Consider the following 16316-nt stretch of genomic DNA (forward strand, 5'->3'; position numbering starts at 1 on the left):
TCGACTCTCTCCACGTCAAGCTCCACTCTAGCCTGAGAGGGCTGATCTTCCTCAGTTGTATTTTCAACATCTTCCAGTCAGAGGGGCTCATCATTCTGGCACTGTATCAGACAATGTTGCACTGCTATTCATAATTTGCTCGCTAATTTTTTTCAGAATAGACTGCCGGGTCCTTCTCCCTGTCTGTCTCGGTCTGGAAGCTCCACTGAAACCTGTCCACCATGGATGACCCTGCTAGTATTTCAAATACTGGTGGGAAAGTTTCCAGTATCACAGCAACATGCAACCTGCTACAGTATGACAAACTGACAGACAGGTGGTAGCTATTCTGAATAGTTCATATAAATGAAATCATACAATATTTATCCTTTTGTGCCTCATTTCTTTCACTTAGCCTAACATTTCAAGGTTTATCCATGTTGTAGCATGTATCAGAGCTTCATTCCTTTTTATGGCTGAATACTATTCCACCGTACAGACGGACCACATTGTGTTTATCCATTCATCTTTGATGGACACTTGGGTTGTTTCCACATTTCGCCTCTCGTGAATAGTGAACATTGGTGTACAAGTATCTGTTTGAATCCCTGCTTTGTAGACTTTTGGGTATATCCCTGGGAGTGGAATTGCTGGGTCATATGGTAATTTCATGTTTAGCTCTTTGAGGAGCCTCCTTTTCTTCTTAGCTCAGCCAGAGTCAGCATCTGTCACTTCCAGCCAAGAGCTCCAACCCCTACAGCCTTCCTTCATCCAGTGAGGGGGTGCTTGAGAAACAGCAGAGTTCCCGGGCCCAAAACCCAGATGTCTTAGTCTAGGCTCATTGTCGTTGTTGGGTGTCATTGAGTTGATTCTGACTCGTAGTGACGAATAGAACTGCCCCATGGGGTTTTCTAGGCTGTAGTCTTTATGGGAGCAGATTCCTAGGTCTTTGTCGTGTGGAGCTGCTGGGTGGCTTTGAACTGTCTGCTCTCGGTTAGCAGCCAAGTGTTTAACCATTGCAGTCCCAGGGCTTCTTTGCCTAGACTCTTGGTTGCAAACAATCAACGTGCAAATGGGGGAATTTGGGTAAGGATATAAGAGGAGTGTCCCAAAATAAAAGGGTTGCTGATGATGGGCCTAGGTCTGGGCACAGGGCCTGCACGGTGTCAGATGTGGCCTGGCACTGGTTCATACCTTGCACTTTCTTGTTCCTCCTTCCTTTATGGGGCAAATGGTGCCCTTGCAGGCCACAGGTCTGCAGCCCCAGAGTCCGCAGAGCAGGGTTCAGAGGCCACATCCTGGGGGGCTGGGGACTGAATCCAGGGGACTGGGTCCAGGGTACATCTGGGGATTCGCCTGGCAGTGGTATTTGCAGAATGAGCTCAGTTCTCAGTCTGAAGGTGTTTGGGGTCACAGAGCATGCTTCTCCTGCCTGCCCCTCAGGTAACAGTGAGCAACCCACACTCCCTGGGGCTGCAGGCGACCATCAAGGAGCAGGGCTACACTTCGGACGGGAACACCAAGTATCAGCTGGTGAGCCACGCCGCCCTCCGTACCCAGCCCCGTCAAGGGCATGGGTTTCACTGCCCGGCCAGGTTCCTGCCCCCTCCCTCCTTCCTGCCAAGCCCAGGTCAAGGCCCTGAGGGATCTGGAGGCGGCACAGTCCCTGCTCCCACCACACAGGTCTGCTCCCACCAAGTAGTCAGTCTGCTGGGAAGTTGTTGCGTGTCGTGGGCTTGATTCCAACTCATAGCGACCCTGTGTGACAGAGGAGAACTGCCCCATGGGGTTTTCTCAGCTGTAATCTTTACAGGAGCAGATCACCAGGGCTTTTTTCTGGTGGGTTTTAACCGCTGACCTTTTGGTTAGCAGCCTAGCGCTTACCCTCCCCGCCCAGGACTCCTAGTGGGAAGACAGGCCTGAAATAAACCCTCATCCAGATCCACAATGTCATTAAAGTGTCACACTGGAGAGGGGCAGACGTGGGTGGACAAGTCACCGGGAACCCAGCCCAGCCCAGGGAGAGCATGAGACCTGAGCTCACTGGGGAAACTAAGGCAGCAGAACTGAGGCAAGCCAGGAGGAGAAGTCTGCAGGGATGGGAGGGGGTTGGTCAGAGATGGGCCTGGGGGACTCATGGGGCCTCCCAGTCACACCAGGGCATTTGCATTTGATCCCAGTGACGAGGATCACAAGGATGGTACGCACCGGAAGGGGTACTGCAAGGCAGGATGGGCCACAACTGACTCTTTGTCCCAGCTTTTGGCACATCACAACACAGATAAGAGGGGGGAGAAACACAACCACACCTGATGATGGGACTCAGATCAAGGACATAAAAACCCTCAGCTTGGAGTCATTTCCTTGAGTTTCCAGAATGTTCTCACTGGCAGTAGAATTAGAAGCAGAGGCTGGGCAGTCCCAGACTCCACCCATCCCATGCTCCATCTCTCCCCCAGCCCCACCCCGCCTATGTGAACGCCAGCCTGAACCCCTTGCTTTCTTCCTCGGCCCCACAGAGCATTCACCTGAAGCAACAGCACCACTCGGGAAGGGCTGACCCCAACTTCACCTCCAGGTACGTCGTGGCCTTGATGGTGGTGGCTACCACAGGTTGGCGTTTTGCTGTCTATGAAAACAAAACAAAAAAACACCAAACCTATTGCTGTGGAGTTGATTCCAACTCATGGCAAGCCCGTGTGTTACAGAGTAGAGTTACCCTGTAGAGTCCTCTTGGCTGTCACCTTTATGGAAGCAGATCGCCAGGCCTTTCCTCCATGGGTGGGTTCAGACCACCAACCTTGAGATTAGTTGTTGTTAGGTGCCATCGAGTTGGTTCTGACTCAGTGACCTTGCGTATGACAGAAGGAAACACTGCCCAGTCCTCATAATCGTTGCTATCTTTGAGCCCATTGTTGCAGCCACTGTGTCAATCCATCTCACTGAGGATCTTCCTCTTTTTCTCTGACCCTCTACTTTACCAAGCATGATGTCCTTCTCCAGTGACTGGTCACTCCTGATAACATGTCCAAAGTATGTGAAATGTAGTCTCACCATCCTTGCTTCTAATGAGCATTCTGGCTGTACTTCTTCCAAGACAGATTTGTTCATTCTTATGGCAGTTCATGGTATATTCAATATTCTTTGCCAAAACCATAATTCAAAGACATCAATTCTTCTTTGGTCTTCTTTATTTGTTGTCCAGCTTTCGTGTGCATATGAGGCGATTGAAAACACCAAGGCTTGGGTCAGGTGCACAGTAGTCCTCAAAGTGACATCTTTGCTTTTTAACACTTTAAGGAGGTCTTTTGCAGCCTACTTGCAGATTAGGTGAGTAGTCAAGTGCAAACCAATTGCACCACCAGGGCCCTTTGCCACTTATGTGCTTCCCTCAGCTGGAGTTGGGAGATCAGGACCCTCTCTGCGGATGGTGTGGCAGTCTCCCAGGGCTGCCATAACAAAGTACCACAAGCTGGACAGCTTAGAAGAATAGAAATTTATTGCTTCACAGTTCTGGAGGCTAGAGGTCCTAGATCAGGGTGTCGTGTTGATTCCTTCTGAGGGATCTGAGGGAGAAGCTGCTCCTTGACTCGGCCCCAGCTTCTGGCAACAGCTGGCGATCCTTGGCGTTTCTTGACTTGCACCTTTGTCTGCCTCTGACTTCAGATGACTGTCTTCCCTCTGTGTCTCTCTGCCCCTGGAGATCCCCTCCTCTTTTTATAAGGACACCAGTCATAGAGAATTGGGACCCACCCTACTGCAAGATGACCTCATGTTAACTGATAATATCTGCAAAGACCCTATTTCCAAACAAGGTCACACTCAGAGGTACCTGAGGTTAGGACTTCGATATCTCTTTTTAGGGGACACAGTTCAACCCATAACAGACAGTAAGACAAGAACAATTAAAAACATCTTACGAAGAGGGGAAATTAGATAGAGAAAGGATAAGTGTTTCCAGGGGAATCAGAAAATGTCAGATTCCTCTCTGAGGAATCATGCAGTGTGAGTGGGACACATCTCTCTTCTTGACTTGAATGAGGTGTTGGGAGTTTTCGCCCCTTTGGCAATACTCCCCTGTGCCCTCTGTGCAATGGCTCAGGACACCGGAAGTCCTGGACGCCGGGAGCAGTTGTTAGTTGCCATCAAGTTTTTTCTGACTCGTGGTGGCCTTATGTATAACAGAACAAAACATTGCCTGGTCCTATACCATCTTTCTGATTGTTGATATATTTGAGTCCATCGTTTTGGCTGTTGTGTTAATCCATCCCATTGAGGGTTTCCCTCATTTTTGCTGACGCTGTACTTTACCAAACGTGATATCCTTTTCTAGCGATTGGTCTTCAGTTCTAAGGAGCATCCTGGTTGTATGTTTTCTAGGACTCATTTGTTCTTTCTTTTGACATTCCACAGTATATTCAATATTCTTTGCCAACATCACGGTTCAAATACTTCAATTCTTCTGTCTTCCTTTTTCATTGTCCACCTTTTGCACACATATGAAGTGATGGAAAAGGCCATGGCTTGGGTCAATAATTAAGTGACATCTTTGCTTTTTAGAAATTGAAAGAGGTTTTGCAGCAGATATGCCCAATGCAATACATCATTTGATTTCTTGACTGCTTCCTCCGCGGACACTGGTTGTTGATCCAAGTAGAATGTATCGTTGACAGCGTCACTTCAGAGTAGTGCTGTTGGTGGAAGCAAAACTCCCACTTGACCAGGCTGAGCCGATGGAGCCCTGAGGTGCTGCCCATTCAATAAACCACTCAAGGACATGGGCACTGGGACATGAGCGGGGCTGTGAGTTAGAGCATGACGCGGTCAGACTGACGTTTTTTATTAATATTTTATTTTATTTTCGATGAAAATATACAGAGCAAAACTGGCGCCCATTCCACAGTTTCTAGACATAATAATCAGTGACATTGGCTACGTTCTTCACATTGTGTCAATGTTCTCTCTATTTCTGTTCCGGCTATTTCATTCTCATTGACTGAAACTCCCTGTCTCCCATCCTTCTTGTCTATACTTTAGAATAACTGTTGTCCATTTGATGTTATATAAGTTTTTTTTTAAGGAATACAATACTGAAGCGTGACAATTTTCACTTTTTGAGCTAAACTGTTACATAGTTTAAAGGTGGCTTCAGGGGATAGTTTCGATTCAGGGTTCGAAGAGTAATTCAGGGCCATAGTCTCAGGGACTTCTCCAGCCTAAAAAGCTCCAGTAAGTCTGGACTCTAAGAATTTGAGGTTCTGTTCTACATTTTTCTTCATTTCTATCAGGATTCATCTATTGTGTCCCTGATCAAAACGTTTGGTAGTGGTAGCCGGGCACCATCTAGTTCTTCTGGTCTCAAAGTGGAGGAGGCAGTGGTTCATGGAGACAGTTGGTCCTGAAGTCTGGTTCCCTCTCTGATTCTTGAGTTTCCTTCTTTGTCTTTTGCTCCAGATGAATAGAGACCAATAGTTTTATACTTGATGACCACTTGCAAGTTTTCAAGACCCCCGGCATTACTTTACCATACTGGCAGGTAGAACATAAACTTTCAGAACTATATTATGCCAATTGACTGGGTTGTCCCACGAGACCATGGCCCTAAACCCTCAAACCAAGAGGACTAATCCTGTGAGGTGATTGGTTATGGTCAGATTGGCATTTTGAACTGTTCTCTTTGGCCATTGTTTGGGGAATGAAGGTTCCAGAGAGGGCTTCCCAGAGGCTACAGGAGGCAGTCAAAGATGTTCAAGGAGACCAGACAGTGTGCTTTGATGGGAAGAAGGGCTTGGGAGACTGACTGAAGAGAGGGGAGGAGGCAAGGATTTTGTAATTCCCAGGGACTGAAGTTGTTGTTGTTAATTGCTGTCGAGTTGATTCCGACTCATAGCTACCCTATCTGACAGCGTAGAACTGCCCCATAGAATTTTCTTGGCTGTAATCTTTATGGGAACAGATCTCCAGGTCCTTTTCCATGAAGCTGCTAGGTGGGTTCGAACCACCAACCTTTGAGTTAGCAGCCAAACGCTCAACTGTAATCATGTAAAAAGGTATAGAATAACCAGCTCAATTCTTTGTAACAGAGGAAAGATCTAGGTCCCCTAAGTGACAATGAGGGGGTTGTCTACAAACTGCAGGAATACCTGCCCAAGGAAGGGACCATTTGGCTGAGATTTGTAGGATGAGTGGGCGTTAACAAGACAGAGAAGATAAATGCATGCCTGGGAGAGGAACAGCATGTACAAATGCCCTGTGGCAGTAGAGAGCAAAACAAGTAGGAAGGACTGGAGGAAGACCCTGAAGTGAAAAGAGTGAGGCGTGATGACATGAGGGAGTCAACAGGGGCCAGGGCACATAGGTCGCGCTAAGAGAAACCATTGGCGTTTTCACCAAAGAGGCGACGGGCTCAGACTTGCATTTCAGTGAGATGCCCTGGCCAGCCACAGGGTGGGAAACGGATTGGAGGGCAGTGAGAAATGATGTGCAGATGGACTGGGCGGCCAGCGCATGAGCTGGGTGGGGCCATGGCCATGGAGGGACATGGCGGGAGAGGTAGGGAGGGCTTGGGGGGTGCAGTGGGAGCCAGGAAGTGCACGAATGCTGCTTTGTTTTCTGGTTTGGCTAAATGCAGGGGAGGGGTCCCAATCACCAAGAGAGACGACGATGGAAAATAAGGTATGTGTAGGTGGGAAACATGGGCTTGATGCTGTGTGTGACTGAGGTGTCCTGGAGTCATCAGTTATTACAATACATGCAAGAAGGCTGAATTCCCCAGAGAAAAGATAAGACGCCCAGACTGGGTTAAAAAAAAATAAACATATCTAAATTAACAGACAAAAGTGGAAAATAAAGGGATGGATAAAGATACAGGAGCCCTGGTGGCACAGTAGTTAAGCGCTTGGCTGCCACCCAAAATATTGGCAGTTCAAATCCACCAGCTGCTCCTTGGAAACCTTATGGGGTAGTTCTACTCTGTGGTATAGGTTCGCTATGAGTCAGAATCAACTCGACAGCAATGGGTTTGGTTTTTTGATTTTTGAAAAAGATACATGAGAAAATCTAAACAAATACTTGAACAAAACCCAAAATAACAGGAGTGACAATATTATTACAAGATAAAATACATTTTCAAAGCCAAGTACATTCAGCTTATATATGTGTACAAATATAAATCTTTATGCGCCAAGCAACATGGCAAATACAGCAAAAACTCCTAGAAACATAAAGAGATCCTGAGTAAAGCACAGTCATCGTGGAAGATTTTAATATGCTACTTTTAGAATCTGACAGATTTAAGTAGGCAAAAACAAATAAGACTACCAAGCAGGGTCCTCACTGGGGGCAATTTTGCACCCCCACCCAGGGGACATATGGCAGTCTTGTTTTATGCCTGGCTACTAACCAAAACCTGGGCAGTTCAAATCCACCCAGTAGCACCACACAGTAAAGACCTGGTGATCTACTTCCATAAGATTACAGTCATCGGAAACCCTATGGAGTACAGTTCTATCCTGACATACATGGGGCTGCCATGAGTTAGAGTAGATGCCACAGCAACAAAATTGGTTTTTTGGAGGCAATTTTTATTGTCATGACTGAGGCAGAGGACTGCTACTGGCTTCCAATGGGTAGAGGCCAGGGATGCTTCTCAACACCTGTCTCAGCTTGAACTTGTAACGTGAAACTTGCTTCCAAAAATAGAGGATGCTGAGAGACCAAAGAAAGAGACAGGCAACTCCAGCATGGTAGCAAAGGAGTTTATTAGGGATGCTTACATATGAGGCAAGTCTTGGGTGGCCGCCAGACCAGGTAGATTTCCACGCTCCACAGTGGCCAGAGGTTTTATAGCAGTGGTGGACAATAGTGGCTACATGCCAGGGATTTACATAAGATGACTTAGCAAACTAGTGAACTAGAAGACTGCATGAGGGTGCTCATATTCAGCCTCGCAAAGCCTGTTTCCCCTTCAGTCCACTCCTTGAGGCCAGCTCTTAACAACCTGGCACGTTCCCACTCTTGTGTTGTAGCACGAGAGACCCAGTTCCCTCCCACTGGGAGCAGATATAGAAGTAGGGTTGGCTAGGTGCCCTATGGTGCCCACACATGTGCAAGAGACAGAGAAAGTTACTTTGTGCCCAGAACAGGATGAAAATTTTTCTCTAAGAAGAAATCAGGAGAAAGAAGGCAACTCAACTCCCATCCTCCTTATCAGAGAGTATTCTGGGCCCAAGGCCTTAGGCAGCCTGGATGGGGGCGTAGAAGCAGACCATTTCCCCAACAACACCCTATAATGCACAGGACAGCCCCCCCATAACCAAGAAGATCTGGTCCCAAATGTCAATAGTGCTAAGGTTGAGAAACACTGCTAGAGAGGATTTATCTAATTTGCACAACCACCGTGTTTTAATTCTGTATATAAAACTCTGTATGCTATAAATAGGAAGCCCTGGTGGCGTAGTGGTTAAGTGCTATGGCTGCTAACCAAAGGGTTCGAATCCTCCAGACACTCCTTGGAAGCTCTATGGGGCAGTTCTACTCTGTCCTATAGGGTCGCTATGAGTCGGAACCAACTCGATGGCACTGGGTTTGCTTTGGTTTTTTATGCTATAAATACAGAATATATGTTCCTCTCTTATGCCTATAGTGAATTTATTAAAAAAAAAAATCAATTAGTCATTACTTGGTTATAAATGATCAGTTCTTCCAAGAGAGACTTTCAGATCCCATTCTCAGACTTCAATCCAGTAAAACTAGAAATAAACAACCAAAAGAAAACAAAAGCAACACTAATAACAAAAATCTCCTTTATTTGGGAATTAAGAAACAGGTACTGGAAGAATCCTTGAGATGATGGACCCTTCTGACCTGGAACTGAAGCGATTCCCAGAGACCACCTTTCAGCCAAACAGTAGTCAGGCCCGTACGATAAACAGTAGCACCTGAGAGGGACATGTTCCTTAGAACAACCAATTATATTAGATGGAAAGGACAACATCTGTCCAAAAGCAAAGACAAGAAGACAGGAAGGGGTAGAAAAACCAGAAGAAAAGGAAACGGGGAGCCCAGGGTGGGAATGAGGAGAGTGCTGACACATGGCGGGCATGCAGCCACTGTCATGGAATACTTCATGTACAAACTATGAAACGGGAAACTAATTTTCCCTGTAGACTTTCACCTAAAGCACAATGAAAGCTTTTTTTTTTTTTTAAAAAAAAGAAACATATAAATAAGAAACTTACAAATAATAAATTAAAAAACCTATAAATAACTCCTGAATCAAAGAATTCATGAAATAATAGCTAAAATATACTCAAAGGAGAATTTATACTCCAAGCATTTTCATTATTAGAAAAAACAAAATGGGCTAAAAATGAATGAACTAAAAAAAAAAAAAGATAAATTGGCTAAATTATTAATTTTGGGAACAACAAGAATAACAAAAGAAGCAATAAGAGGATAATTAATAATGAAACAATCTGAAATTTATGAAATAGAAGGCAAAAGTGAAGTGCAAACTAAAACTGAAACAAAAAGCTAGCTCTTAAGACCAGTATAGTAGCTGCCGTTGTTGGGTGCCATCACAGCAACTCCATCTGGCAGTAAAACTGCCCCATAGGGTTTTCTAGGCTGTAACCTGCACGGGGAAACCCAGGTGGCGAAGTGGTTAAGAGCTACAGCTGCTAACCGAAAGATCGCTGGTTCAAATCCACCAGGTCCTCCTTGGAAACTCTACAAGGCAGTTCTCTGTCCTGTAGAGTTGGAATTGACTCGATGGCAGTGGGTTGGGTTTGGTTAATCTCTATGGGTAGCAGATCACCAGGTCTTTCTCCCCCAGAGCCCTGGGTGAGTTTGAACTGCCAACCTTTTGATTAGCAGCTGAGCGCTTAACCACTGTACCATGAAGGCTCCCTGTAGAATATCTAAAACCCTATAATTCTGATTAAGGACAAAAGAGAGAAAATGAAAGTGAACATTTGGAATGGAAAATGAAGATACAAGTATGGATACAGAAACTATTAAAAGAATCATAAGAAATTGTTATATGCAGCTCAGTGATAATAAAATTGAGATGTCAGATGTTCTTGGAAATAAACAATATACAAATTAACAAAACTGACTCAAAAAGAGTTAGAAACTCAAAGGAGAACAGACCACTATGCCTATCTTTTCTCTTTAGCATCCCCAGAGGCCCTCAGCTGATATTTTGAAATGAATAAGTGAGTGAGTGAATGGACAGTGCTTTCGACTGGTCTCCAGTAACACACACTTCTGTCGCCTTTGCAGCATAAAACGACCCACGATATCCACCGTCACTCTGGACATAGCCAACAGAGAAATTTCCTGCATCGACCTCAAGCCGCTGGTATGTCCCAAACCTTTACTGGCCCATAGTCTGTGTCATTAGTGTTAAAGAGTAATGGTGGTAGGCCTAGGCTGGCTTTTCCTTGAGGGGCCGTGCAAGCACTCATTCAGCATCTGGAAACGGAGGTGACCCTGTGCTGGTTGTTGGAGTCACTGCCACCTCCATCAGTGTCCCCAGGGCTGCGCCTTCCTGACTCACTGTCCTCAGAGCGGGCGCATCAGTGCTTGTTCCTTCTTGGTCACCTGTGCAACTGCTTCTGGTTTACTTATGTTACACCACTCTTAGGCATACCCAAAGGAACTGAAAACACACGTCAACAAATGTGCACACAAAACTTGCTCACAAGTGTTCATAGTAGCATTGTTCACAACAGCCAAAAAGTGGAAACAACCCAAATGCCCATCAATGGACGAATGGATAAACAAAATGTCGTATCCATATAATGAAATATTGTGCAGCCATAAAAAGGAATGAAGTTCTGATACATGTTACAACACGGATGAACCTTGAAAACATTGTGCTCAGTGAAAAAAGCCAAACTCAAAAGGATGAATATTGTACCGTTCCATTTATATGAAATATCCATAGGTAAATCCATAGGACAGAAAGTAGATTAGTGGTTGCCTAGGGGCTGGGGCCCCCACATGTCTGTAAATTTGTTGTACTGTGGAGGCTTGTGTGTTGCTGTGATGCTGGAAGCTATACCACCTGTATTCAAATACCAGCATGGTGGACAGGTTTCAGCTGAGCTTTCAGACTAAGACCGGGAAGAAAGACCTGGTGGTCTATTTCTGAAAAAAAAATTAGCCAATGAAGACCTTGTGAATAGCAGCGGAACACTGTCTGATACGGTGCTGGAAGATGAGCCCCCCAGGTTGGAAGGCACTCAGAAGATGACTGGGCAAGAACTGCCTCCTCAGAGTAGAGTCGATCTTAATGACGTGGATGGGCTCAAGCTTTCAGGACCTTCGTTTCCTGACGTGGCATGATTCAAAATGAGAAGAAACCGCCGCAAACATCCATTAATAATCAGAACATGGAATATATGTAGTATGAATCTGGGAAATTTAGAATTCATCAAAAATGAAATGGAACACATAAACATCCATCTCTTAGGCATTAGTGAACTGAAATGGACTGGTATTAGCCATTTTGAATCTGACAAACATATAGTCCACTATACCAGGAATGACAAATTGAAGAGGAATGGTGTTGCATTCATCGTCAAAAAGAACATTTCAAGATCTATCCTGAAGTACAATGCTGTCAGTAATAGGATAATACCCATATGCCTACATGGAAGACCAGTTAATACGACTATTATTCTAATTTATGCACCAACCACCAAGGGCAAAGGTAAAGAAATTGAAGATTTTTACCAACTTCTGCAGTCTGAAATTGATCAAACATGCAATCAAGATGGATTGATAATTATGGGCAATTGGAATGTGAAAGTTGGAAGCAAAGAAGAAGGATTGGTAGTTGAAAAATATGGATTTGGCGACAGAAACGACGGAGATCACATGATAGAATTTTTCAAGACCAATGACTTCTTCATTGCACATACCTTTTTTTTCTCCAACATAAACAGCGACTATACACGTGGACCTCGCCAGATGGAATACACAGGAATCAAATCGACTCCGTCTGTGGGAAGAGATGATGGAAAAGCTCAATATCGTCAGTCAGAACAAGGCCAGGGGCCAACTGTGGGACAGACCATCAATTGCTCATATGCAAGTACAAGCAAGTTGAAGCTGAAGAAAATTGGAATAAGTCCACTAGAGCCTAAGTACAACCTTGAGTATATTCCACCTGAATTTAGAGACCATCCCAAGAATAGATTTGACAATTTGGCGCTAGCTTCCTTACAATCCAGCAATCCTACTCCTTGGAATATATCCTAGAGAAATAAGAGCCTTCACACGAACAGATATATCCACACCCATATTCATTGCAGCACTGTTTACAGTAGCAAAAAGATGGACGCAACCAAGGTGCCCATCAACAAATGAATGGATAAATAAATTATGGTATAGTCACATAATGGAATGCTACGCAATGATTAAGAACAATGATGAATCTGTGAAACATCTCATAACATGGAAGAATCTGGAAGGCATTATGCTGAGTGAAATTAGTTGCAAAAGGACAAGTGTTGTGTAAGACCACTATTATAAGAACTCAAGAAAAAGTTTAAACATAGAAGAAAATATTCTTTGATGGTTACGTGGGTGGGGAGGGAGGGAGGGGGATATTCAGTAATTAGATAGTAGACAAGAACTATTTTAGGTGAAGGGAAAGACAGCATACAATACAGAAGAGGTCAGCACAACTGGACTAAACCAAAAGCAGTTTCCTGAATATGAACGAATGCTTCAAGGGCCAAAGCAGCAGGGACGGGGGTCTGGGGACCATGGTTTCAGAGGACATCTAGGTCAACTGGCAAAAGAAAACATATTAAGAAAACATTCTGCATCCCACTTTGGTGAGTGGCATCTGGGGTCTACAACACAGCAAGTGGCCATCTAAGATGCATCAATTGGTCTCAACTCACCTGGAGCAAAGGAGAATGAAAAACACCAAAGACATAAGGTAAAGATGATCCCAAGAGACAGAAGGGGTCACATAAACCAGAGACTACATCAGCCTGAGACCAGAAGACTAGATGGTTCCCGGCTAACACCGATGGCTGCCCTGACAGGGAACACAACAGAGAATCCCTGATGGAACAGGAGAACAGTGGCATGCAGATCCCAAATTCTCGTAAAAAGACCAGACTTAATGGTTTGAATGAGACTAGAGGGAGCCCTGAGGTCATGGTCCCTGGACCCTGTTAGCCCGAGACTGGAAGGAACCGTTCCTGAAGCCAACTCTCCAGACGGGGATTAGTCTGGACTGTAAGAAAGAAAATGACACTGGTGAGAAGTGAGCTTCTTGGCTCAAGTAGACACATAAGACTATGTGGGCAGCTCCTGTCTGGAGGCAAGATAAGAAAGCAGAGGGGGACAGGAGCTGGTTGAATGGACATGGGGAATACAGGGTAGAGAGGAGGAATGTGGGTTTTCTCAGGGGGAGAGCTGCTAGGAAAACATAACAAGGTGTATATAAGTTTTTGTATGAAAGATTGACCTGATTTGTAAACTTTCACTTAAAGCACAATAAATAAAATAATAATAATAATAAAAAGAGTAGATTTGACTCATTGAACACTAATGACTGAAGACCAGGCAAGTTGTAGAATGACATCAAGGGCATCATACATGAAGAAAGCAAGAGGTCATTAAAAAGACCAAAATGGACGTTAGAAGAGACTCTGAAAGTTGCTCTTGAAGATAGAATACCTAAAGTAAATCGAAGAAATGATGAAGTAAAAGAGCTGAACAGAAGATTTCAAAGGCTGGCTGGAGAAGACAAAGTATTATGGTGACATGCGCGAAGACCCGGAATTAGAAAACCAAAAAGAAGAACACACTCAGCATTTCTCAAGCTGAAAGAACTGAGGAAAATTTCCAGCCTTGAGTTCCAATAGGTTAATGATTCTATGAGCAAAATACTGAACAGCTCAGGAAGCATCAAAAGAAGATGGAAGGAATACACAGAGTCATTGTACCAAAAAGAATTGGTTGACTTTCAGTCATATCAGGAGGTAGCATATGATCAAGAACCGATGGTACTGAAGGAAGAAGTCCAAGCTACAGTGAAGACTTTGGAGAAAAACAAGACTCCAGGAATTGATGGAATACCGACTGAGATGTTTCAACAAATGGGTGCAGCACTGGAAGTGCTGACTGGCCAACCAACTGGAAGTGATCTGTATTTATACCTTTTCCTAAGAAAAGTGATCCAACAGAATGTGGAAATTATCAAACAATATCATTAATATCACACACAAGAAAATTTTTGCTAAAAATAATTCAAAAGCAGTTGCAGCCATACATCTACAGGGAACTGCCAGAAATTCAAGTCAGGTTCAGAAGATGACATGGAACAAGGGATATCATTGTCAGTGTCAGATGGATTATGGCTGAAAGCAGAGAATACCAGAAAGATGTTTACCTGTTTTTTATTGATGATGCAAAGGCATTCGACTGTGTAGATCATAACAAATTATGGATAACATTGTGAAGAATGGGAATTCCAGAATACATGTGCTCATGAGAACCTGTACATAGATCAAGAGGTAGTCATTAGAACAGAACAAGGGGATACTGGGTGGTTTAAAGTCAGGAAAGGTGTGCATCAGGATTGTATCCTTTCACCATATTTATTCAATCTGTATGCTTAGCAAATCATCTGAGAAACTGGACTGTATGAGAAAGAGCAGGACATCAGGGTTGGAGGAAGACTCATTAACAACCTGCATTATGCAGAGGGCACAACCTTGCTTGCTGCAAGTGAAGAGGACTTGAAGCACTTACTGATGAAGATCAAAGACCACAGCTTTCAACATGGATTACACCTCAACACAAAGATAACAAAAATCCTCACAACTGGGCCAATGAGCAACATCATGATAAACAGAGAAAAGATTGAAGTTGTCAAGAATTTCATTTTACTTGGATCCACAATCAACAGCCAGGGAAGCAGCAGTCAAGAAACCAAATGATGTGTTGCGCTGGGCAAATCTGCTACAAAAGATATCTAAACGTTAAACAGCAAATATGTCACCTTGAAAACTAAGATGCGCCCAATCCAAGCTATGGTGTTTTCAATCGCCTCATATGCATGTGAAAGGTGGACAATCAATAAGGAAGACTGAAGAATAATTGATGCCTTTGAATTACGGTGTTGGCGAAGAATATTGAATATACCATGGACTGCCAAAAGAAGGAATAAATTTGTCTTGGAAGCAGTACAGTCAGAATGCTCCTTAGAAGCAAAGATGGTGAGACTTTGTCTCATGTATTTTGGACGTGTTTTCAGGAGGAATCAGTCCCTGGAGAAGGACATCATGCTTGGTAAAGTAAAAAAAAAAAAGTAGAGGGTCATCAAAAAAGAGGAAGACCCTCAATGAGATGAATTGACACAATGGATGCAACAGTGGGCTCAAGCATAACAGTTGTGACGATGGTGCAGGACAGACCAATGTTTTGTTCTGTTGTACAGGGGGTTGATATGAGTTAGAACTGACTCAAGGACACCTAACAACAACAACAGGGGCTGGGGAGGAGAGGGAATGGAGAGTGACTATTAATGGGTACAGGCTTCCTTTAGGGTGATGGAATGTTCTGGAACTAGACAGAGGTGATGGTCTCAGGACGTTTAAATATACTAAAAACCACTGAACTGTTCATATGAAGAAACCCCTGGATGCAAATGGTTCATGTGCTTGGCTGCTAACCAAAAGATTGGAGGTTTGAGTCTACCCAGAGGCAGCTGGGAAGAAAGGCCTTGTGATCTGCTTCCAAAAAACTGGCCACTGGAGCATAGTTCTATTCTGAAACACATGGGTCCGAATCAACTTGATGGCAGCTAACAATAACAGCAACAACTGGGGGACTCGGGGCACTGGGCAAGGGGTGGAAGGACTCGGCAGCAGACCGGGGCCCTTCTGCCGGGGACAGTGAGTTCTATTTAGAGCCCTCTGTTCCTGATTCAGATGGCAGGGAGGGGCAGCAGAGGGGCTCGTGGCAGACATGCCCTCTGGCAGCAGTCCCAGTGGGGAGCCAAGAAGCAGCAGGTGCCTTGACAATGGAGGGTGACAAGTTATCGCTCAGAGAGGGCCCAGGTGGGTGGTGAGGGGCAGCTGTGGGCCGAGGACTGGAGGACAATGGGCTGGGAAGGAGGAAGCCCTCTTTGGGTTGGGTTGACGTGGGTTGGGCTGGGTTAACTTGGGTTGGGTTAACTTAGGTTGGGTTGAATTGTATTGGGTTGACCTGGGTTGGGTTGGATTGGATTGTTTTCCTTTCTGAGGCTTGTTCCCAGCTGACAGGTCACTGGAGGAGGTTGGGTGCTGGGCACTGTCCCTGGG

The 16316-nt window shown here is 44.7% G+C and overlaps 1 protein-coding gene across 1 annotated transcript in view; it reads left to right on the top strand.

Moving 5' to 3' along the window:
* CATSPERD (cation channel sperm associated auxiliary subunit delta) overlaps nt 1-16316 on the top strand; it is a 73582-nt gene that overhangs the window by 30903 nt on the left and 26363 nt on the right. Inside the window, exons 11-13 of the mRNA XM_064279818.1 lie at nt 1423-1512; nt 2499-2557; nt 10264-10342. Coding sequence (XP_064135888.1) covers nt 1423-1512; nt 2499-2557; nt 10264-10342 — 228 coding nt within the window. The remainder of the gene's footprint in view (nt 1-1422; nt 1513-2498; nt 2558-10263; nt 10343-16316) is intronic.

This window comes from Loxodonta africana, chromosome 3 (assembly GCF_030014295.1).
Source record: "Loxodonta africana isolate mLoxAfr1 chromosome 3, mLoxAfr1.hap2, whole genome shotgun sequence".
Classification (NCBI taxonomy): Eukaryota; Metazoa; Chordata; class Mammalia; order Proboscidea; family Elephantidae; genus Loxodonta; species Loxodonta africana.